At 45.0% G+C, this 22,440-nt stretch overlaps 1 protein-coding gene and 16 non-coding genes across 17 annotated transcripts; 1 reads left to right on the forward strand and 16 right to left on the reverse strand.

Moving 5' to 3' along the window:
• Positions 1 to 115: 115 nt before the first annotated feature.
• On the reverse strand, positions 116 to 255 carry LOC118793747. Its single transcript, XR_005005685.1, has one exon. It is a non-coding gene; the product is annotated as a U4 spliceosomal RNA (small nuclear RNA).
• A 566-nt stretch (positions 256 to 821) lies between these two features.
• On the reverse strand, positions 822 to 961 carry LOC118793740. Its single transcript, XR_005005678.1, has one exon. It is a non-coding gene; the product is annotated as a U4 spliceosomal RNA (small nuclear RNA).
• A 566-nt stretch (positions 962 to 1,527) lies between these two features.
• On the reverse strand, positions 1,528 to 1,667 carry LOC118793748. The gene has a single exon (XR_005005686.1). It is a non-coding gene; the product is annotated as a U4 spliceosomal RNA (small nuclear RNA).
• A 566-nt stretch (positions 1,668 to 2,233) lies between these two features.
• LOC118793758 lies at positions 2,234 to 2,373 on the reverse strand. The gene has a single exon (XR_005005695.1). It is a non-coding gene; the product is annotated as a U4 spliceosomal RNA (small nuclear RNA).
• Positions 2,374 to 2,939: 566 nt separating this feature from the next.
• On the reverse strand, positions 2,940 to 3,079 carry LOC118793741. Its single transcript, XR_005005679.1, has one exon. It is a non-coding gene; the product is annotated as a U4 spliceosomal RNA (small nuclear RNA).
• Positions 3,080 to 3,645: 566 nt separating this feature from the next.
• LOC118793751 lies at positions 3,646 to 3,785 on the reverse strand. The gene has a single exon (XR_005005688.1). It is a non-coding gene; the product is annotated as a U4 spliceosomal RNA (small nuclear RNA).
• Positions 3,786 to 4,351: 566 nt separating this feature from the next.
• Positions 4,352 to 4,491, reverse strand: LOC118793752. Its single transcript, XR_005005689.1, has one exon. It is a non-coding gene; the product is annotated as a U4 spliceosomal RNA (small nuclear RNA).
• A 566-nt stretch (positions 4,492 to 5,057) lies between these two features.
• LOC118793753 lies at positions 5,058 to 5,197 on the reverse strand. The gene has a single exon (XR_005005690.1). It is a non-coding gene; the product is annotated as a U4 spliceosomal RNA (small nuclear RNA).
• Positions 5,198 to 5,763: 566 nt separating this feature from the next.
• LOC118793744 lies at positions 5,764 to 5,903 on the reverse strand. Its single transcript, XR_005005682.1, has one exon. It is a non-coding gene; the product is annotated as a U4 spliceosomal RNA (small nuclear RNA).
• Positions 5,904 to 6,469: 566 nt separating this feature from the next.
• LOC118793745 lies at positions 6,470 to 6,609 on the reverse strand. The gene has a single exon (XR_005005683.1). It is a non-coding gene; the product is annotated as a U4 spliceosomal RNA (small nuclear RNA).
• Positions 6,610 to 7,175: 566 nt separating this feature from the next.
• Positions 7,176 to 7,315, reverse strand: LOC118793754. The gene has a single exon (XR_005005691.1). It is a non-coding gene; the product is annotated as a U4 spliceosomal RNA (small nuclear RNA).
• A 566-nt stretch (positions 7,316 to 7,881) lies between these two features.
• On the reverse strand, positions 7,882 to 8,021 carry LOC118793755. The gene has a single exon (XR_005005692.1). It is a non-coding gene; the product is annotated as a U4 spliceosomal RNA (small nuclear RNA).
• Positions 8,022 to 8,587: 566 nt separating this feature from the next.
• Positions 8,588 to 8,728, reverse strand: LOC118793757. The gene has a single exon (XR_005005694.1). It is a non-coding gene; the product is annotated as a U4 spliceosomal RNA (small nuclear RNA).
• Positions 8,729 to 9,295: 567 nt separating this feature from the next.
• Positions 9,296 to 9,435, reverse strand: LOC118793742. Its single transcript, XR_005005680.1, has one exon. It is a non-coding gene; the product is annotated as a U4 spliceosomal RNA (small nuclear RNA).
• Positions 9,436 to 10,002: 567 nt separating this feature from the next.
• Positions 10,003 to 10,142, reverse strand: LOC118793756. Its single transcript, XR_005005693.1, has one exon. It is a non-coding gene; the product is annotated as a U4 spliceosomal RNA (small nuclear RNA).
• Positions 10,143 to 10,708: 566 nt separating this feature from the next.
• LOC118793743 lies at positions 10,709 to 10,848 on the reverse strand. The gene has a single exon (XR_005005681.1). It is a non-coding gene; the product is annotated as a U4 spliceosomal RNA (small nuclear RNA).
• Positions 10,849 to 15,256: 4,408 nt separating this feature from the next.
• On the forward strand, positions 15,257 to 22,117 carry syt4 (synaptotagmin IV). The gene is made up of 4 exons (XM_036551108.1): positions 15,257 to 15,560; positions 16,871 to 17,715; positions 20,709 to 20,829; positions 21,761 to 22,117. Exons 1-4 carry the CDS (start codon positions 15,527 to 15,529, stop codon positions 22,069 to 22,071), a joined length of 1,311 nt encoding a protein of 436 aa, XP_036407001.1. The 5' UTR covers positions 15,257 to 15,526; the 3' UTR covers positions 22,072 to 22,117.
• Positions 22,118 to 22,440: the final 323 nt, after the last annotated feature.

Here is a 22,440-nt window from a genome sequence, read left to right on the forward strand (position 1 = left end):
ACGTGACAACGCTTTCAAAAGCGTGCTTACAATTTTCTTTTTCATTGGAGCAAGAACACAGCGAAACATTTTCAGTCAGTACACAGCTTTTTCTTTTCTTCAACTCAAAAGTTAGTCTCGTACGAGACTATCAAAAATTGCCAAAGCTGACTGTATTTCAAGTCGCTTTGACGGGAATTGGGTTAAGTTTTCAACCAGCAATAATCGCGCCTCGGCTAAACCTCATAGGCTACGATACTGCCACTGCGCAAAGATGAAGAAGGGAAGTCTGCGGATGAAAAGGCCAGCCTGTAGCAGCAACATTTCTGAAACGGTAGACTTTGTGTGGCTATTTGAAATGACATTGCATGATTTGCGCTTGTGCTATCACTCAAATAGCCAAGTGTGTCTTTTATCCAGGAGGCATATTTTACCTAATTGCAAAGGTCTAGTGACCTGTTTGTTTACTTTGGAAAATGTGGAAACCAAAGGCATCATGGGTAACGAGAAAGCCTTTCCTTACTAAAGCTGAGCGTCGCCCCCAAGTGGTGAAAGCATGGAACATTCCATGAGTATGTGCGCGCTGACTTGGGTTCAAGTCCCAATTCTGCAAACATGGCTCTACCAATGAGGCAGGACTTTCACCACAAATTCTCTGCCAAAGTCAAGTCTTTTCCAGTGGTTCCACAAGTCTTTCCTGCTATGCGGAAGTCGCATCTACAAGTTCACGTGACAACGCTTTCAAAAGCGTGCTTACAATTTTCTTTTTCATTGGAGCAAGAACAGAGCGAAACATTTTCAGTCAGTACACAGCTTTTTCTTTTCTTCAACTCAAAAGTTAGTCTCGTACGAGACTATCAAAAATTGCCAAAGCTGACTGTATTTCAAGTCGCTTTGGCGGGAATTGGGTTAAGTTTTCAACCAGCAATAATCGCGCCTCGGCTAAACCTCATAGGCTACGATACTGCCACTGCGCAAAGATGAAGAAGGGAAGTCTGCGGATGAAAAGGCCAGCCTGTAGCAGCAACATTTCTGAAACGGTAGACTTTGTGTGGCTATCTGAAATGACATTGCATGATTTGCGCTTGTGCTATCACTCAAATAGCCAAGTGTGTCTTTTATCCAGGAGGCATATTTTACCTAATTGCAAAGGTCTAGTGACCTGTTTGTTTACTTTGGAAAATGTGGAAACCAAAGGCATCATGGGTAACGAGAAAGCCTTTCCTTACTAAAGCTGAGCGTCGCCCCCAAGTGGTGAAAGCATGGAACATTCCATGAGTATGTGCGCGCTGACTTGGGTTCAAGTCCCAATTCTGCAAACATGGCTCTACCAATGAGGCAGGACTTTCACCACAAATTCTCTGCCAAAGTCAAGTCTTTTCCAGTGGTTCCACAAGTCTTTCCTGCTATGCGGAAGTCGCATCTACAAGTTCACGTGACAACGCTTTCAAAAGCGTGCTTACAATTTTCTTTTTCATTGGAGCAAGAACAGAGCGAAACATTTTCAGTCAGTACACAGCTTTTTCTTTTCTTCAACTCAAAAGTTAGTCTCGTACGAGACTATCAAAAATTGCCAAAGCTGACTGTATTTCAAGTCGCTTTGACGGGAATTGGGTTAAGTTTTCAACCAGCAATAATCGCGCCTCGGCTAAACCTCATAGGCTACGATACTGCCACTGCGCAAAGATGAAGAAGGGAAGTCTGCGGATGAAAAGGCCAGCCTGTAGCAGCAACATTTCTGAAACGGTAGACTTTGTGTGGCTATTTGAAATGACATTGCATGATTTGCGCTTGTGCTATCACTCAAATAGCCAAGTGTGTCTTTTATCCAGGAGGCATATTTTACCTAATTGCAAAGGTCTAGTGACCTGTTTGTTTACTTTGGAAAATGTGGAAACCAAAGGCATCATGGGTAACGAGAAAGCCTTTCCTTACTAAAGCTGAGCGTCGCCCCCAAGTGGTGAAAGCATGGAACATTCCATGACTACGTGCGCGCTGACTTGGGTTCCAGTCCCAATTCTGCAAACATGGCTCTACCAATGAGGCAGGACTTTCACCACAAATTCTCTGCCAAAGTCAAGTCTTTTCCAGTGGTTCCACAAGTCTTTCCTGCTATGCGGAAGTCGCATCTACAAGTTCACGTGACAACGCTTTCAAAAGCGTGCTTACAATTTTCTTTTTCATTGGAGCAAGAACACAGCGAAACATTTTCAGTCAGTACACAGCTTTTTCTTTTCTTCAACTCAAAAGTTAGTCTCGTACGAGACTATCAAAAATTGCCAAAGCTGACTGTATTTCAAGTCGCTTTGACGGGAATTGGGTTAAGTTTTCAACCAGCAATAATCGCGCCTCGGCTAAACCTCATAGGCTACAATACTGCCACTGCGCAAAGATGAAGAAGGGAAGTCTGCGGATGAAAAGGCCAGCCTGTAGCAGCAACATTTCTGAAACGGTAGACTTTGTGTGGCTATCTGAAATGACATTGCATGATTTGCGCTTGTGCTATCACTCAAATAGCCAAGTGTGTCTTTTATCCAGGAGGCATATTTTACCTAATTGCAAAGGTCTAGTGACCTGTTTGTTTACTTTGGAAAATGTGGAAACCAAAGGCATCATGGGTAACGAGAAAGCCTTTCCTTACTAAAGCTGAGCGTCGCCCCCAAGTGGTGAAAGCATGGAACATTCCATGAGTATGTGCGCGCTGACTTGGGTTCAAGTCCCAATTCTGCAAACATGGCTCTACCAATGAGGCAGGACTTTCACCACAAATTCTCTGCCAAAGTCAAGTCTTTTCCAGTGGTTCCACAAGTCTTTCCTGCTATGCGGAAGTCGCATCTACAAGTTCACGTGACAACGCTTTCAAAAGCGTGCTTACAATTTTCTTTTTCATTGGAGCAAGAACAGAGCGAAACATTTTCAGTCAGTACACAGCTTTTTCTTTTCTTCAACTCAAAAGTTAGTCTCGTACGAGACTATCAAAAATTGCCAAAGCTGACTGTATTTCAAGTCGCTTTGGCGGGAATTGGGTTAAGTTTTCAACCAGCAATAATCGCGCCTCGGCTAAACCTCATAGGCTACGATACTGCCACTGCGCAAAGATGAAGAAGGGAAGTCTGCGGATGAAAAGGCCAGCCTGTAGCAGCAACATTTCTGAAACGGTAGACTTTGTGTGGCTATTTGAAATGACATTGCATGATTTGCGCTTGTGCTATCACTCAAATAGCCAAGTGTGTCTTTTATCCAGGAGGCATATTTTACCTAATTGCAAAGGTCTAGTGACCTGTTTGTTTACTTTGGAAAATGAGGAAACCAAAGGCATCATGGGTAACGAGAAAGCCTTTCCTTACTAAAGCTGAGCGTCGCCCCCAAGTGGTGAAAGCATGGAACATTCCATGACTACGTGCGCGCTGACTTGGGTTCCAGTCCCAATTCTGCAAACATGGCTCTACCAATGAGGCAGGACTTTCACCACAAATTCTCTGCCAAAGTCAAGTCTTTTCCAGTGGTTCCACAAGTCTTTCCTGCTATGCGGAAGTCGCATCTACAAGTTCACGTGACAACGCTTTCAAAAGCGTGCTTACAATTTTCTTTTTCATTGGAGCAAGAACAGAGCGAAACATTTTCAGTCAGTACACAGCTTTTTCTTTTCTTCAACTCAAAAGTTAGTCTCGTACGAGACTATCAAAAATTGCCAAAGCTGACTGTATTTCAAGTCGCTTTGACGGGAATTGGGTTAAGTTTTCAACCAGCAATAATCGCGCCTCGGCTAAACCTCATAGGCTACGATACTGCCACTGCGCAAAGATGAAGAAGGGAAGTCTGCGGATGAAAAGGCCAGCCTGTAGCAGCAACATTTCTGAAACGGTAGACTTTGTGTGGCTATTTGAAATGACATTGCATGATTTGCGCTTGTGCTATCACTCAAATAGCCAAGTGTGTCTTTTGTCCAGGAGGCATATTTTACCTAATTGCAAAGGTCTAGTGACCTGTTTTTTTACTTTGGAAAATGAGGAAACCAAAGGCATCATGGGTAACGAGAAAGCCTTTCCTTACTAAAGCTGAGCGTCGCCCCCAAGTGGTGAAAGCATGGAACATTCCATGACTATGTGCGCGCTGACTTGGGTTCAAGTCCCAATTCTGCAAACATGGCTCTACCAATGAGGCAGGACTTTCACCACAAATTCTCTGCCAAAGTCAAGTCTTTTCCAGTGGTTCCACAAGTCTTTCCTGCTATGCGGAAGTCGCATCTACAAGTTCACGTGACAACGCTTTCAAAAGCGTGCTTACAATTTTCTTTTTCATTGGAGCAAGAACAGAGCGAAACATTTTCAGTCAGTACACAGCTTTTTCTTTTCTTCAACTCAAAAGTTAGTCTCGTACGAGACTATCAAAAATTGCCAAAGCTGACTGTATTTCAAGTCGCTTTGACGGGAATTGGGTTAAGTTTTCAACCAGCAATAATCGCGCCTCGGCTAAACCTCATAGGCTACGATACTGCCACTGCGCAAAGATGAAGAAGGGAAGTCTGCGGATGAAAAGGCCAGCCTGTAGCAGCAACATTTCTGAAACGGTAGACTTTGTGTGGCTATTTGAAATGACATTGCATGATTTGCGCTTGTGCTATCACTCAAATAGCCAAGTGTGTCTTTTATCCAGGAGGCATATTTTACCTAATTGCAAAGGTCTAGTGACCTGTTTGTTTACTTTGGAAAATGTAGAAACCAAAGGCATCATGGGTAACGAGAAAGCCTTTCCTTACTAAAGCTGAGCGTCGCCCCCAAGTGGTGAAAGCATGGAACATTCCATGACTACGTGCGCGCTGACTTGGGTTCCAGTCCCAATTCTGCAAACATGGCTCTACCAATGAGGCAGGACTTTCACCACAAATTCTCTGCCAAAGTCAAGTCTTTTCCAGTGGTTCCACAAGTCTTTCCTGCTATGCGGAAGTCGCATCTACAAGTTCACGTGACAACGCTTTCAAAAGCGTGCTTACAATTTTCTTTTTCATTGGAGCAAGAACACAGCGAAACATTTTCAGTCAGTACACAGCTTTTTCTTTTCTTCAACTCAAAAGTTAGTCTCGTACGAGACTATCAAAAATTGCCAAAGCTGACTGTATTTCAAGTCGCTTTGACGGGAATTGGGTTAAGTTTTCAACCAGCAATAATCGCGCCTCGGCTAAACCTCATAGGCTACGATACTGCCACTGCGCAAAGATGAAGAAGGGAAGTCTGCGGATGAAAAGGCCAGCCTGTAGCAGCAACATTTCTGAAACGGTAGACTTTGTGTGGCTATCTGAAATGACATTGCATGATTTGCGCTTGTGCTATCACTCAAATAGCCAAGTGTGTCTTTTATCCAGGAGGCATATTTTACCTAATTGCAAAGGTCTAGTGACCTGTTTGTTTACTTTGGAAAATGTGGAAACCAAAGGCATCATGGGTAACGAGAAAGCCTTTCCTTACTAAAGCTGAGCGTCGCCCCCAAGTGGTGAAAGCATGGAACATTCCATGACTACGTGCGCGCTGACTTGGGTTCCAGTCCCAATTCTGCAAACATGGCTCTACCAATGAGGCAGGACTTTCACCACAAATTCTCTGCCAAAGTCAAGTCTTTTCCAGTGGTTCCACAAGTCTTTCCTGCTATGCGGAAGTCGCATCTACAAGTTCACGTGACAACGCTTTCAAAAGCGTGCTTACAATTTTCTTTTTCATTGGAGCAAGAACACAGCGAAACATTTTCAGTCAGTACACAGCTTTTTCTTTTCTTCAACTCAAAAGTTAGTCTCTTACGAGACTATCAAAAATTGCCAAAGCTGACTGTATTTCAAGTCGCTTTGACGGGAATTGGGTTAAGTTTTCAACCAGCAATAATCGCGCCTCGGCTAAACCTCATAGGCTACGATACTGCCACTGCGCAAAGATGAAGAAGGGAAGTCTGCGGATGAAAAGGCCAGCCTGTAGCAGCAACATTTCTGAAACGGTAGACTTTGTGTGGCTATTTGAAATGACATTGCATGATTTGCGCTTGTGCTATCACTCAAATAGCCAAGTGTGTCTTTTATCCAGGAGGCATATTTTACCTAATTGCAAAGGTCTAGTGACCTGTTTGTTTACTTTGGAAAATGTGGAAACCAAAGGCATCATGGGTAACGAGAAAGCCTTTCCTTACTAAAGCTGAGCGTCGCCCCCAAGTGGTGAAAGCATGGAACATTCCATGAGTATGTGCGCGCTGACTTGGGTTCAAGTCCCAATTCTGCAAACATGGCTCTACCAATGAGGCAGGACTTTCACCACAAATTCTCTGCCAAAGTCAAGTCTTTTCCAGTGGTTCCACAAGTCTTTCCTGCTATGCGGAAGTCGCATCTACAAGTTCACGTGACAACGCTTTCAAAAGCGTGCTTACAATTTTCTTTTTCATTGGAGCAAGAACACAGCGAAACATTTTCAGTCAGTACACAGCTTTTTCTTTGCTTCAACTCAAAAGTTAGTCTCATACGAGACTATCAAAAATTGCCAAAGCTGACTGTATTTCAAGTCGCTTTGACGGGAATTGGGTTAAGTTTTCAACCAGCAATAATCGCGCCTCGGCTAAACCTCATAGGCTACGATACTGCCACTGCGCAAAGATGAAGAAGGGAAGTCTGCGGATGAAAAGGCCAGCCTGTAGCAGCAACATTTCTGAAACGGTAGACTTTGTGTGGCTATTTGAAATGACATTGCATGATTTGCGCTTGTGCTATCACTCAAATAGCCAAGTGTGTCTTTTATCCAGGAGGCATATTTTACCTAATTGCAAAGGTCTAGTGACCTGTTTGTTTACTTTGGAAAATGTAGAAACCAAAGGCATCATGGGTAACGAGAAAGCCTTTCCTTACTAAAGCTGAGCGTCGCCCCCAAGTGGTGAAAGCATGGAACATTCCATGAGTACGTGCGCGCTGACTTGGGTTCCAGTCCCAATTCTGCAAACATGGCTCTACCAATGAGGCAGGACTTTCACCACAAATTCTCTGCCAAAGTCAAGTCTTTTCCAGTGGTTCCACAAGTCTTTCCTGCTATGCGGAAGTCGCATCTACAAGTTCACGTGACAACGCTTTCAAAAGCGTGCTTACAATTTTCTTTTTCATTGGAGCAAGAACAGAGCGAAACATTTTCAGTCAGTACACAGCTTTTTCTTTTCTTCAACTCAAAAGTTAGTCTCGTACGAGACTATCAAAAATTGCCAAAGCTGACTGTATTTCAAGTCGCTTTGACGGGAATTGGGTTAAGTTTTCAACCAGCAATAATCGCGCCTCGGCTAAACCTCATAGGCTACGATACTGCCACTGCGCAAAGATGAAGAAGGGAAGTCTGCGGATGAAAAGGCCAGCCTGTAGCAGCAACATTTCTGAAACGGTAGACTTTGTGTGGCTATTTGAAATGACATTGCATGATTTGCGCTTGTGCTATCACTCAAATAGCCAAGTGTGTCTTTTATCCAGGAGGCATATTTTACCTAATTGCAAAGGTCTAGTGACCTGTTTGTTTACTTTGGAAAATGTAGAAACCAAAGGCATCATGGGTAACGAGAAAGCCTTTCCTTACTAAAGCTGAGCGTCGCCCCCAAGTGGTGAAAGCATGGAACATTCCATGACTATGTGCGCGCTGACTTGGGTTCAAGTCCCAATTCTGCAAACATGGCTCTACCAATGAGGCAGGACTTTCACCACAAATTCTCTGCCAAAGTCAAGTCTTTTCCAGTGGTTCCACAAGTCTTTCCTGCTATGCGGAAGTCGCATCTACAAGTTCACGTGACAACGCTTTCAAAAGCGTGCTTACAATTTTCTTTTTCATTGGAGCAAGAACAGAGCGAAACATTTTCAGTCAGTACACAGCTTTTTCTTTTCTTCAACTCAAAAGTTAGTCTCGTACGAGACTATCAAAAATTGCCAAAGCTGACTGTATTTCAAGTCGCTTTGACGGGAATTGGGTTAAGTTTTCAACCAGCAATAATCGCGCCTCGGCTAAACCTCATAGGCTACGATACTGCCACTGCGCAAAGATGAAGAAGGGAAGTCTGCGGATGAAAAGGCCAGCCTGTAGCAGCAACATTTCTGAAACGGTAGACTTTGTGTGGCTATTTGAAATGACATTGCATGATTTGCGCTTGTGCTATCACTCAAATAGCCAAGTGTGTCTTTTATCCAGGAGGCATATTTTACCTAATTGCAAAGGTCTAGTGACCTGTTTGTTTACTTTGGAAAATGTAGAAACCAAAGGCATCATGGGTAACGAGAAAGCCTTTCCTTACTAAAGCTGAGCGTCGCCCCCAAGTGGTGAAAGCATGGAACATTCCATGAGTACGTGCGCGCTGACTTGGGTTCCAGTCCCAATTCTGCAAACATGGCTCTACCAATGAGGCAGGACTTTCACCACAAATTCTCTGCCAAAGTCAAGTCTTTTCCAGTGGTTCCACAAGTCTTTCCTGCTATGCGGAAGTCGCATCTACAAGTTCACGTGACAACGCTTTCAAAAGCGTGCTTACAATTTTCTTTTTCATTGGAGCAAGAACACAGCGAAACATTTTCAGTCAGTACACAGCTTTTTCTTTTCTTCAACTCAAAAGTTAGTCTCGTACGAGACTATCAAAAATTGCCAAAGCTGACTGTATTTCAAGTCGCTTTGGACGGGAATTGGGTTAAGTTTTCAACCAGCAATAATCGCGCCTCGGCTAAACCTCATAGGCTACGATACTGCCACTGCGCAAAGATGAAGAAGGGAAGTCTGCGGATGAAAAGGCCAGCCTGTAGCAGCAACATTTCTGAAACGGTAGACTTTGTGTGGCTATTTGAAATGACATTGCATGATTTGCGCTTGTGCTATCACTCAAATAGCCAAGTGTGTCTTTTATCCAGGAGGCATATTTTACCTAATTGCAAAGGTCTAGTGACCTGTTTGTTTACTTTGGAAAATGTAGGAAACCAAAGGCATCATGGGTAACGAGAAAGCCTTTCCTTACTAAAGCTGAGCGTCGCCCCCAAGTGGTGAAAGCATGGAACATTCCATGAGTACGTGCGCGCTGACTTGGGTTCCAGTCCCAATTCTGCAAACATGGCTCTACCAATGAGGCAGGACTTTCACCACAAATTCTCTGCCAAAGTCAAGTCTTTTCCAGTGGTTCCACAAGTCTTTCCTGCTATGCGGAAGTCGCATCTACAAGTTCACGTGACAACGCTTTCAAAAGCGTGCTTACAATTTTCTTTTTCATTGGAGCAAGAACAGAGCGAAACATTTTCAGTCAGTACACAGCTTTTTCTTTTCTTCAACTCAAAAGTTAGTCTCGTACGAGACTATCAAAAATTGCCAAAGCTGACTGTATTTCAAGTCGCTTTGGCGGGAATTGGGTTAAGTTTTCAACCAGCAATAATCGCGCCTCGGCTAAACCTCATAGGCTACGATACTGCCACTGCGCAAAGATGAAGAAGGGAAGTCTGCGGATGAAAAGGCCAGCCTGTAGCAGCAACATTTCTGAAACGGTAGACTTTGTGTGGCTATTTGAAATGACATTGCATGATTTGCGCTTGTGCTATCACTCAAATAGCCAAGTGTGTCTTTTATCCAGGAGGCATATTTTACCTAATTGCAAAGGTCTAGTGACCTGTTTGTTTACTTTGGAAAATGTGGAAACCAAAGGCATCATGGGTAACGAGAAAGCCTTTCCTTACTAAAGCTGAGCGTCGCCCCCAAGTGGTGAAAGCATGGAACATTCCATGACTACTGTGCGCGCTGACTTGGGTTCCAGTCCCAATTCTGCAAACATGGCTCTACCAATGAGGCAGGACTTTCACCACAAATTCTCTGCCAAAGTCAAGTCTTTTCCAGTGGTTCCACAAGTCTTTCCTGCTATGCGGAAGTCGCATCTACAAGTTCACGTGACAACGCTTTCAAAAGCGTGCTTACAATTTTCTTTTTCATTGGAGCAAGAACACAGCGAAACATTTTCAGTCAGTACACAGCTTTTTCTTTTCTTCAACTCAAAAGTTAGTCTCGTACGAGACTATCAAAAATTGCCAAAGCTGACTGTATTTCAAGTCGCTTTGACGGGAATTGGGTTAAGTTTTCAACCAGCAATAATCGCGCCTCGGCTAAACCTCATAGGCTACGATACTGCCACTGCGCAAAGATGAAGAAGGGAAGTCTGCGGATGAAAAGGCCAGCCTGTAGCAGCAACATTTCTGAAACGGTAGACTTTGTGTGGCTATTTGAAATGACATTGCATGATTTGCGCTTGTGCTATCACTCAAATAGCCAAGTGTGTCTTTTGTCCAGGAGGCATATTTTACCTAATTGCAAAGGTCTAGTGACCTGTTTTTTTACTTTGGAAAATGAGGAAACCAAAGGCATCATGGGTAACGAGAAAGCCTTTCCTTTCTAAAGCTGAGCGTCACCCCCAAGTGGTGAAAGCATGGAACATTCCATGACTACGTGCGCGCTGACTTGGGTTCAAGTCCCAATTCTGCAAACATGGCTCTACCAATGAGGCAGGACTTTCACCACAAATTCTCTGCCAAAGTCAAGTCTTTTCCAGTGATTCCACACGTCTTTCCTGCTATGCGGAAGTCACATCTACAAGTTCACGTGACAACGCTTTCAAAAGCGTGCTTACAATTTTCTTTTTCATTGGAGCAAGAACACAGCGAAACATTTTCAGTCAGTACACAGCTTTTTCTTTTCTTCAACTCAAAAGTTAGTCTCGTACGAGACTATCAAAAATTGCCAAAGCTGACTGTATTTCAAGTCGCTTTGGCGGGAATTGGGTTAAGTTTTCAACCAGCAATAATCGCGCCTCGGCTAAACCTCATAGGCTACGATACTGCCACTGCGCAAAGATGAAGAAGGGAAGTCTGCGGATGAAAAGGCCAGCCTGTAGCAGCAACATTTCTGAAACGGTAGACTTTGTGTGGCTATTTGAAATGACATTGCATGATTTGCGCTTGTGCTATCACTCAAATAGCCAAGTGTGTCTTTTGTCCAGGAGGCATATTTTACCTAATTGCAAAGGTCTAGTGACCTGTTTTTTTACTTTGGAAAATGAGGAAACCAAAGGCATCATGGGTAACGAGAAAGCCTTTCCTTTCTAAAGCTGAGCGTCACCCCCAAGTGGTGAAAGCATGGAACATTCCATGACTATGTGCGCGCTGACTTGGGTTCCAGTCCCAATTCTGCAAACATGGCTCTACCAATGAGGCAGGACTTTCACCACAAATTGATTATGGTGAATTGATTCTTCTCTGCGCAAAACAGTATCCATGTTTGCCCAAGCTGATTGTTTTTCCATATGTGTTTTGTTTTTTTTAAATTTTTTATCTTAAGTGTTTAATATAAAAACTGCAATATTTTGTTCTTCTATTTAAGGGCAATGTGTCCATAATTTTACTTGATTTTTTAAAATGTTTTTGGGAGGTATTATATTATCTCCCAATATTTTTAACATTCAGCTGACATAAATAACGTGCTCTTTCAGCGTTTTGTAAATTTTTCAAATTTCTTCTTTCCATATCCTTTCTTTTGGACCTTGTCATTCTCTCATGGATACTGGTTTGGCTGCATTATCCTAATCTGACACTAGGGGTCAGGTTATACCGCGTTTTCGCTTTCCATCGACGTCAACGTCAGTTTTATCTCTTTTGTTGGAGTATTGAGATAATTCTTGCCTGGACAAGAGGAAATCACCACATTTCTGCTATTAATGATATCACCACAACTCAAAATCAAGTCAAAACTGCAAACTAGAGACAGAGTCAACATTTAACACTTTACAATATGTACATGTACCGAAAGGGAAGCAAAAATAGCGATAATTCACTCAGGTATTTTTTTTTTTTTTTGGAAAAGTAAGGAGTTCCTGAGTCCCCACATTTGACGCAGGTCCCACTCAGTGGGATAAATTAACTGGGGACTAACTGTTATACTGGCTGCCTCCAGAATGTCTTTTTTTTCAATTCTAAAGCACAAGTGTATAGATGGCCTTAGGTATGCTACAGCAAACTTTCAGCGTACATTTTATTAAACCTTTACCTGGATCTCTTAATGTACAGTGCGTTAAACATTGTCCCTCTTGGTTTATCATCTCTTTGTGTTACTGTGTATTTATACACAAAGCATAAAACATGCAAACTGCATCTTAATTTACCAAATGCAAACAAGGATCTCTGACCTTGCACCTGCAGTGGCCAAAAATGCTTTCTCCAACTTACAAAAACTGAAAAACTGAAACAAGTGCTATATGTGGAGATGAGACCTTGTCTGTATTATACCTTTGACCCTTCCACACATATTTTATTCTCAGTGCAGGTATGAAAACATGCCATGCTGTGCCTAACATGATAGAAAGACACTTTTATCCTCATCCAGCACCCTCTCAGCAGCAGATTTGACTCAGCCTCGTCTCCGTGTCGTGCAGACTCCTGATGGAGCTGAATTGTAATGATGGTGGATTAGGTGTGAGAGTGTCTCTGCTGTGAAGCCCGGCTTCTCATGCCTCTCTCCAGGGGGCAAGCTTCCCTCAAGCTTATCTTCCATTTCACTGCCGAGGCCATTTCAGTCAGACAGCCTGAATCCCAGTTCTTTCTGCAGTACTTCCTGACTGAGCTCAGGGTGCTGATGCAGACCCCTGATGGGTAGGAGTGGAGGGTTTTATGGCCAGCGTTAGGGGGTGGAGGGGAACAGAGCCTATCAAAAAAACTTTTATGCTTTTTTTCCCCAAAATGGAACCATAAAGGAATTGTTGGAATTGCTAGTTGTATACAAGGCTCGTCTGACTGCGACAACCTCTCTGATGCAGCCATGGTCCTGAAGAGGTCGAACGCAGTGGCCTGGCTGGTGTGTCGTGTCTAATGATGGACTGAAGTTGAGGCGGAGCTGAACCTTGCACTGGCCAGTTGGCTAACAGTAGTATTATGAAACTGCAGCCAGTGAAGGGAGATCAGGATGGATGAAATGCAGGAGAATTTGAGGACAATGTGGAACAAACAAACATCAGCATTCTGAATGAGCTGCAGGGGTTTGATGGCACAAGCGTGAGAGGGCCTGAAAGGACGGTTCAGATACAAGGTTTGACTTGGAATGTCAGCTGCTGTCAAAAGGGCCAGTGAGATTTACAGTATGGAGAAAGGTTTGGATTCAGAAGCAGTTGAGAGCCTCACATTTAGAAGATGTTTCTGGAGCAAATCTGCTCTCAGATTCCCAAGAACATTACCAGGAAGCAGTCGCAAAACGTGATGAAAACATTAAAATTGTAGCTGTTGTTTTCCAGGATACTGCATTCTTATGCATGTCTCTTATCTTTGGTACAGATGAAAGAGGAGATGTGATTACTTCTCTTGTGTTTAAAAACAGCATATAATCAAGAAGTGCCTCTCAGCTGGAATGAAATGTGTTCCTCTGGTTCGTCTTGTGCCAGAATGAATCATAGAGCGGCTTTAATAGCTACCTAGCAGTGGCAGCTTTAGGGAGGGTACAGCATAGCAGAGAGTCAAAGACCTCATGAGCCTCAGATGGGTGGAGCTGTTACAGGCTGTCAAGAACTTCCTGATTTAAACCAATCATACGGTTTTGCCAGGGGGACCAAAATTACATTTACATTTATTCATTGGGCAGACGCTTTTATCCAAAGCGACTTACATAGGTTACAGGTTTTTACAATGTTATCCATTTATACAGCTGGATATTTACTGAGGCAATTGTGGGTTAAGTACCTTGTCCAAGGGTACAGCAGCAGTGTCCCAGTGGGGATTGAACCGGTAACCTTTTGGTTATGAGTCCTGTTCCTTAACCACTATACTCTTTTGATTGGTTCATATAAGTCGTTGACTGAAAATATGTGGCAAGGTTCATAGACCCTCACTTTCCCATCTCTGGTGCTATGCTGATATCTGCAGTGTGTATGACAGCCTTGTTATTCAGTGAAAAGGGGAAGGGTATTTCCTCCTATTCTCAGTGAGAGTCTGTGCTGTGAGGGAGAACCTTGTGTTTGCCAGGGAAGGGCTGGTCACCTAGGGGCCAGGTTTTTGTTTGGCTAAACCTTGACAAGCCTAGCATGTATAGACAAGCACATGTAGTTTATTATAACCCTGAGTGTGTCCTCTTTTTTAATGAGAGTAGAATCTCTTAGTATCACCTGTCATTTCCCAGACCCTAATGTTTCACCATGGTGAGTCTGCCTGTAGAGTACTGTCTGATTACTGCTGGTAGCTGACTGAACTACACTGAATGTTACTTTCCAATATTGCTAGTTGGTTTCAGCTTCCAAAACAGAGGAACTGTTTGGTGTCTGCTATGCAGCATATGCACCATATTGTTGTATTGACACTTAGCTAAGGTGTCAAAACAGGAAAATATTGGCATGTGGTAAATATGTGAATCTTAATCTCTGGTATGTGAGGAATCATTCCATTATGCCCTACTTTTACCCTGCTATGTCAGCATGGAAAAGGGTAAGACAGGAAAACTGAGAGTGTGTCTACATCAACACTTTTCAGTAAACGCATCAATGATCGTGAAATTGATAACTGGCCCAGGCTAGTGCTGTATTGGCTATTTGCTTGCTTGAGAATAAAACCCATTCATAAAGCAGGATATTTACTGAGAAAGTGCTTTGTTCAGGGATGTTTGGTCGGTGTTCTAACTGGGAATTACACCCTCAAGCTGAGCTCGGTGTGGTGCCATGACGTGAGCATGTGTCTGTCGGAGAAAAGTGGATACAGGTTGAAAAGGAGAGGCGGAGTGGAAGTGTCTTCAGTGCATCAGAAGAAAACCCTTGAATGCAACCCATGTTAGTGTTTCACCCAGAATGTAAAAATTAGCAACAAGAGTAGTATCTTTAATTTCCCCTGTGGGGTTCTCTGAAAATAAAAACAGGACAGGGATATATTAAAAAAACTATTGTAGCTCTAGTAGACTAAAACTAAGAAATGTTTTCTATTGCTATCTTATGCCTGCAACACACATGCACATTTAACACGTGGTATTTACGTGTGCATGTATGTCTTGAGTGTGTATTCACCTACAGAAATAACAGCATAACTATAAGAATTACCCCATGTATTCTTTAAACAGTTCAGATGTACTTTTCACAGGCGTTGCGAAAATTGATGAGGCTGTTGTGGCGTTCCTCTGAGGATAGGCGGTGGTTTCAGACCAGTCTTCGTCAGAACTGCGTCAGTGTCGATGCGCTCCGCGGGGAGGGGAGGCGAGGAGAGGGAGGGGGGACGGGAGGCGCAGCCACAGAGACATTCGTAACGCAGCGAGTAACAGCACAGGACTGGTGCGAAAATCTCTCGGAGAAAAAAAAAACACCACACCTATTGTTATCGAAAAGGACGGAGATACATGCTTCAGATAATTTAGGAAACACAAAATACTGGTAGTTTCGTCTCATACCCGAAAAAGCGTTTCACAGTGAGGGATATCAGGCGGCTGAATTGTCGCGGTGGGGACTGCTGAGCGGTGGACTCAGAGCGCTGGAGTAGAGAATCGCTTTCAGAACCTCGGACAGAGAGCGGCGCATCATGGCTCCTGTGGTCGCGGAAGAAGCCCAGTTCGGTAAGCGAATTAACACACCGGTTTCCAGCGCGAATCTCCGTAATGGCCGTTTCCCGTTCCAGCTGTCTGAATTTTCTCGAGAATTCCTCAGTCCTTTAAAGGTTGACTGCATTCAAGTTGCATCATTCTGTTCTTAATTATTTATTATTTCATTAGTCTTTATCGATCCTATGTAGCGGGCAGGCAAGTCTACATCTCTAGCTGTTTGCCCATGTCTTCATCAACAATGCATCATATTCTTTAACGAGCTGCTTGATCATTTTGGCTTGCCTTGAGATTCCAGCTAAGCATAAATTGTGTAAATACAATCTGCATGTTTGTGCTTTGTAACATAATACTGCACGACTTACACTCGACTGTGTAGCCATATGAATTGGAATGGATGGTGCACATTCATTGATCGGATATTTATATGCGTGCAAATGCTGCATGAACCTTGAGCGACCATTTTACACCATTTCAGTATTACTGATAGGACGGGATTGGCTCTGTCATCCCTCTGGTTAACGCTCTTGTCGAGCTGGCGCTCGCTGGAACAGTCACCTATGTCACCGCACCTCTGAGTCACCAGCGTCGAGCCACATTTCAGAGAGCACGAGGTGTATGTGCGTGTGCGCGCATCGATGGAGGGAGAGAGAGAGGGAGAGGGGGAGGGAGAGGGAGAGGGAGAGGGCGGGGAGGTGGGAGGGTGGGAGAGAGCGCCCGCTGTAGGAAATTTCCAGAGGGCTTTATCTACGTGTACATCGCAAAAATACGCGGCGTGCCCCAGAGACCGACAGACCCCATTACGCACACACGTATTTATTGATCTTTTGACTTAGAACCTTCACGGACAGAGCTGGCTTCAAAGGGCGTCTTGTTTGCATCATGCATAATGCGATCGAGGAAAAGTCTGACGTCATTAACTTACGGCTCATAATGCCGTCTTTTCAAAATATTGCTGTGATAGAAATTGCCATTATAGAGGAATCTATAAAACGTTTTAAAACATTTTCACGACAAAAGCCTTAATTAATGGATAAACAACTGAATATACACATGTTTGTTATGACTAATAAAATTATATAAATTGTAATAAATGACTAAATGGCATACTCCTTCATATCACTGTATTTTATTCGATAGCTGAAAGGTAGACGTGGCATTTTGAAAATGAAAAATATTGAGGTAATGGCCAAAGATCGCACTGTTAGAACAAAACACACATTAAGTTGTTTATAATGTTGTTTAAATGGTGTGAAATTACAATACAAGATGCATGCTGGGAAATCATTAGAATGACTGAGATGCGATTGGTTTTCTCCTCTCAGTGGAGGTCCCGGTGATGGTGGGTGTCGTCAGTGTCTTCGGCCTGGTGTTCAGCGTCTCCTTGTTTTCCTGGATCTGCTGCCAGCGCAAGTCCACCAAGGCCAACAAGACGCCCCCGTACAAATTCGTGCACATGCTGAAGGGCGTGGACATCTACCCCGAGAATCTGAACAGCAAGAAGAAGTTCGGAGCAAACGAGAAGACAGACACCAATGGCAAGCCTGCCACCAGCCCCACAGGGGGGCGAGCCTCCCTCCACCTGGATCTGGAGAAGAGGGACCTGAATGGTAACTTCACCAAACCGCCCCACCCCAAGGTTCGGAGCTCACCTGACCTGGATCTGCCGTCTCCACACCCTGGCTTTGGCCAGGGGGGCAAGGAGCCAGGCACCCCAGAGAGCAGCTTCTCTAGCCAGGCCCCAACTCCAGCCGACAAGCCCCAGGACAAGGAGGGGGGCCTGGGCACCCTCTTCTTCTCCCTCGAGTACAACTTCGAGAAGAAGGCCTTCGTGGTGCACATCAAGGAGGCCCACGGCCTGTCTGCCATGGACGAGCAGTCCCTGACCTCCGACCCCTACATCAAGCTGACCATCCTGCCCGAGAAGAAGCACAAAGTGAAGACCCGCGTGCTGCGGAAGACCCTGGACCCCGCCTTCGACGAGACCTTCAGCTTCTACGGCATCCCGTACGGCCGCGTGCCCGAGCTCGCCCTGCACTTCATGGTGCTGAGCTTCGACCGCTTCTCCCGGGACGAGGTCATCGGCGAGACGCTTGTCCCGCTGGCCGGCATCGACCTCTCCGAGGGGCGTGTCCTCATGAACCGCGAGATCATAAAGCGCAACCTGAGGGTAAGAGTGCGGCGGGTTTGTGTGGGGTTACTGCCACGCTCAGGGGTCCTGTCTCTGTCTCTCCCATTGTAACAGGCAGCGGTAATGACAGTAATGACAGCAGCGGTAATGACAGTAATGACAGCAGAGGTAATGACAGTAATGACAGCAGAGGTAATGACAGCAGCAGTAATGACAGCAGAGGTAATGACAGCATCAGTAATGACAGCAGCAGTAATGACAGCAGCGGTAATGACAGTAATGACAGTAATGACAGCAGCGGTAATGACAGTAATGACAGCAGCAGTAATGACAGTAATGACAGCAGAGGTAATGACAGCAGTGGTAATGACAGTAATGACAGCAGCGGTAATGACAGTAATGACAGCAGCAGTAATGACAGCAGCGGTAATGACAGTAATGACAGCAGAGGTAATGACAGCAGCGGTAATGACAGCAGCGGTAATGACAGTAATGACAGCAGCAGTAATGACAGTAATGACAGCAGAGGTAATGACAGCAGCGGTAATGACAGTAATGACAGCAGCAGTAATGACAGTAATGACAGCAGCGGTAATGACAGTAATGACAGCAGAGGTAATGACAGCAGCGGTAATGACAGCAGCGGTAATGACAGTAATGACAGCAGCAGTAATGACAGCAGCGGTAATGACAGTAATGACAGCAGCAGTAATGACAGCAGCGGTAATGACAGTAATGACAGAAGCGGTAATGACAGCAGCAGTAATGACAGCAGCGGTAATGATCAGCGCTACAGCTGTGGTCAGGCATGAAACAGAAACAGAATTTTTTTGCATCATTTGGTATGAGTCGCTCTCCTTTCCTGCACTGTTTAGTATCAGGTGTTGTAATAAGACAAAATATGATTTGTCATTAATTATCATTAATATTTATAGCATCAGTAGTGAGAGTGGCAGCAGTACCTATGAAAGTAAAAGCAGCCAGCATGTTATGACGATGATGGTGATGGTGATGGTGATGGTGATGGTGATGGTGATGGTGATGGTGATGGTGACGGTGATGATGATGATGATGGTGATGACGATGATGGTGATGACGATGGTGATGACGATGGTGATGGTGATGGTGATGGTGACGGTGATGATGATGATGATGGTGATGACGATGATGGTGATGACGATGATGATGATGATGATGGTGATGAAGAAGAAGATGATGATGATGATGATGATGATGGTAGGATGAGGGCTTTTAGTTTCCCTTTCTTCTGCTCAGCTGTATTAGGAATAATCAATGTGCGAAAGGAGGTCGTCTACATATATATAGAGAGAACAATGTCAATGGCCTCTGACCTTGGGCTAAGCATTGAATGTGTGTGTATGAGTTTATGTATGTCAGCATGTGTGTGTGTGTGTGGGTCTGTGTATTTCAGCACGTGTGTGTGTGTATGTATGTGTGTGTGTGTGTGTGTGTATGTGTGTGTGTATGTATGTGAGTGTGTGTATGTGTGTGTGTGTGTGTATGTGTGTGTATGTATGTGTGTGTGTGCGTGTGTGTGCGTGTGTGTGTATGTGTGTGTGTGTGTATGTATGTGTGTGTGCGTGTGTGTGTATGTGTGTGTATGTGTGTGTGTGTGTGAGTGTGTGTGTGTGTATGTGTGTGTGTGTGTGTTTGTGTTTTTGTGCATCACTGTTTGTAGGTGAGAAAACAGACATTTTTCTGTCCGTCCATCAGCTTTTAAGGCTATCAGCTCGTTCCACAGCACAGGATAAATACAACAGCAACATCGTGCCTCACTCCCCCGCAGATCAGGAAACAGACAAGCATTCCAAGGAGATTTATATCGCTGTATCCGTTTCCTGCCTCTGATTGATACAGGAGCTACCAATAGCTCCGTCTCGCTAGTTCAAAGAGATGACGTGATTGCGGTGCAAGCCCAGTTGGTCATATTTAGCAGTGACATGCATATTGTGACTGGGTGTGTACGTCACGTACCTCCTGGTCAGTTATACACCACTTTAAACGATCATAATGGAAAAAACAAAATAGGACATATCCATGATTATGCATAGCCACTCGGAGCTGATGCAATTTAAATACTGAGCAGCACAATCACGCTTTTCTCAGCACCGGCTGCTTCACTCCCACACAAGTGGATAATGCACTACTGCTTTAGGAAAATTATTTACATGCCCTTTCTGTTTGGTGTGCAGTTATGAATTATTCAGAGAGGCTTACCTGTGTTTGCCAAGACTCACCCGTTATTATCAGGACTAAATTATTCATGATTCAATCCCTCAAGCCAGAAGACGGACAAAGTTAGCAGCAGATGGAGCTGGAGTGTTATTGCTATGGTGATGAGATAATCACCTGAGAAACACACGGGCTTTATTAAGACATGTCATTGGCTCATTATTTATGTGCTGGGAGTGCAGAGCATCTCAGTGCAGTTCATTCAGTGATTGTAACAGCTGACACACATGAACACAGTGATTGTTACAGCTGACACACATGAACATAGTGATTATTACAGTTGACACACACATGAACACAGTGATTGTTACAGCTGACACACGTATGAACACAGTGATTGTTACAGCTGACACACACATGAACACAGTGATTGTTACAGTTGACACACATATGAACACAGTGATTGTTACAGCTGACATGCAGGTGAACACAGTGATTGTTACAGCTGACACACTTACAAACACAGTGTTAAAAATCTGCTCTTGCAAACAGAGTCATGCAGGTTTGAATCCAGTTGGCATTTGCATACTGCCTCAGCAAACTGTACGGCTGGATACCATATATTATTTATCTGACAGGATTAAATGAGGCTAAAATAGGCTTACAGCGTCATAAGGAATTACTATGTAAATAACACCGGAGATTGTATGTGTTCATTTTATAGGTATAAGCATTATTGCCGACTCAGACATCAGCAGCTTTTAAGAGAGAGATCATTTTTCTCATTGTTTTCTCATTTTGGTGATGTGTTGACGGTCTCCCTCTGTCTGTCTCCGTAGAGGACCACAGGAAGAGGGGAGCTCCTGCTGTCTCTGTGCTATCAGTCCACCACCAGCACGCTGACCGTGGTGGTGCTCAAGGCTCGTCACCTGCCCAAGACCGACACCAGCGGGCCCGCAGGTGAGGCTCCGGCAGGGCCGAGAATCAGAGGTCACAGTTCAGGGGTCAGAGGTCAGAGGCTGTGTCCAGGCAACACTTCACAGAACCTGCGCACCACAGATGTGAGCACTGGAGTGGAGGCCTGGCACACAGGTTACAGGGGGAGGCACACAGGTTACAGGGGGAGGCAGGCTGGCACACAGGTTACAGAGAGAGGCAGGCCTGGCACACAGGTTACAGAGAGAGGCAGGCTGGCACACAGGTTACAGAGAGAGGCAGGCCTGGCACACAGGTTACAGAGGGAGGCAGGCTGGCACACAGGTTACAGAGAGAGGCAGGCTGGCACACAGGTTACAGAGGGAGGCAGGCTGGCACACAGGTTACAGGGGGACGCAGGCTGGCACACAGGTTACAGGGGGAGGCACACAGGTTACAGGGGGAGGCAGGCTGGCACACAGGTTACAGAGAGAGGCAGGCCTGGCACACAGGTTACAGAGGGAGGCAGGCTGGCACACAGGTTACAGAGGGAGGCAGGCTGGCACACAGGTTACAGAGGGAGGCAGGCTGGCACACAGGTTACAGAGGGAGGCAGGCTGGCACACAGGTTACAGAGGGAGGCAGGCTGGCACACAGGTTACAGAGGGAGGCAGGCTGGCACACAGGTTACAGCGGGAGGCAGGCAGCCACACAGCCAGGCTTCAGACCCTCAGACCCTCAGTGTAGCAGCAACAGAGAGACAGAGATCAGAGGGTTTTTTAATAAAGCACACAGTGTTACTGAAATGAGAAATTTGATTCCATAAAGCAGTAGTCATTATTTATTCAGTATTGATCTGATTCAGAATTGAATGCAGTCGAAACTGATCCTCTGGATTTGATGGGGGCTGCTTTTCGGCCATCCCCCCCTCCACCCTGCACCTCATTTAACCCCTCCTCTCCCTCCTCTCACTCAGACCCCTACGTGAAGGTGAACCTCTACCAGGGCAAGAAGAGGGTGTGCAAGAAGAAGACTCACGTGAAAAAGTGCTCCCCGAACCCCGTCTTCAATGAGCTGTTTGTGTTTGACGTGCCGTCGGAGGAGGGTCTGCGGGACACCAGCGTGGAGCTGCTGCTGCTGGACTCGGATAGGACCGGCCGCAACCCCGTCATCGGCCGGCTGCTGCTCGGCACCTCCGCCCCAGGCTCCTCCGGAGAGCACTGGCGTGAGATCTGCGACCACCCCCGGAGACAGATTGCCAAGTGGCACGCACTGGCCGAGGACTAGCTCCGCCCCCGGCAACTGCAGCCAACAAACTGTCACAACCCGCGGGGTGAGGGGTCAGGGGGGTGAGGGGGGTTGGGGGGGTTGGGGTTCATTTCTAAGTGATGTCATCAGTCAATCGATCGATCAAATTATTGGGTCAGGCCTCTGCCGGGGAGACATCAGTGATCTCCCCCCCCAAACGTCAACGATTCCAAAGACAGTCACTGAACTCCCAGTAATGCTATTTTCCATGTCACACCAGATATGTTACGACCTTGTCCAGTTCAGCAGAATGTCATTACCGTCGCTATTGCTATTCTTCTTCTTCTTCTATTGTTATTATTATAATTATCACTATTATTCAATTGTGAACTGCTCTTGACAGTAAAA

Source organism: Megalops cyprinoides, chromosome 18 (genome assembly GCF_013368585.1).
Source record: "Megalops cyprinoides isolate fMegCyp1 chromosome 18, fMegCyp1.pri, whole genome shotgun sequence".
In the NCBI taxonomy this organism is placed as follows: Eukaryota; Metazoa; Chordata; class Actinopteri; order Elopiformes; family Megalopidae; genus Megalops; species Megalops cyprinoides.

What these genes read in the sequence shown, in the direction of transcription:
- syt4 (XM_036551108.1), top strand. Translation starts at nt 15,527, where the DNA reads ATGGCTCCTGTGGTCGCGGAAGAAGCCCAGTTCG. An exon ending in TCATAAAGCGCAACCTGAGG is followed by an intron (nt 17,716 to 20,708) that starts GTAAGAGTGCGG and finishes CTGTCTCCGTAG; the next exon opens with AGGACCACAGGAAGAGGGGA. An exon ending in CGACACCAGCGGGCCCGCAG is followed by an intron (nt 20,830 to 21,760) that starts GTGAGGCTCCGG and finishes CCTCTCACTCAG; the next exon opens with ACCCCTACGTGAAGGTGAAC.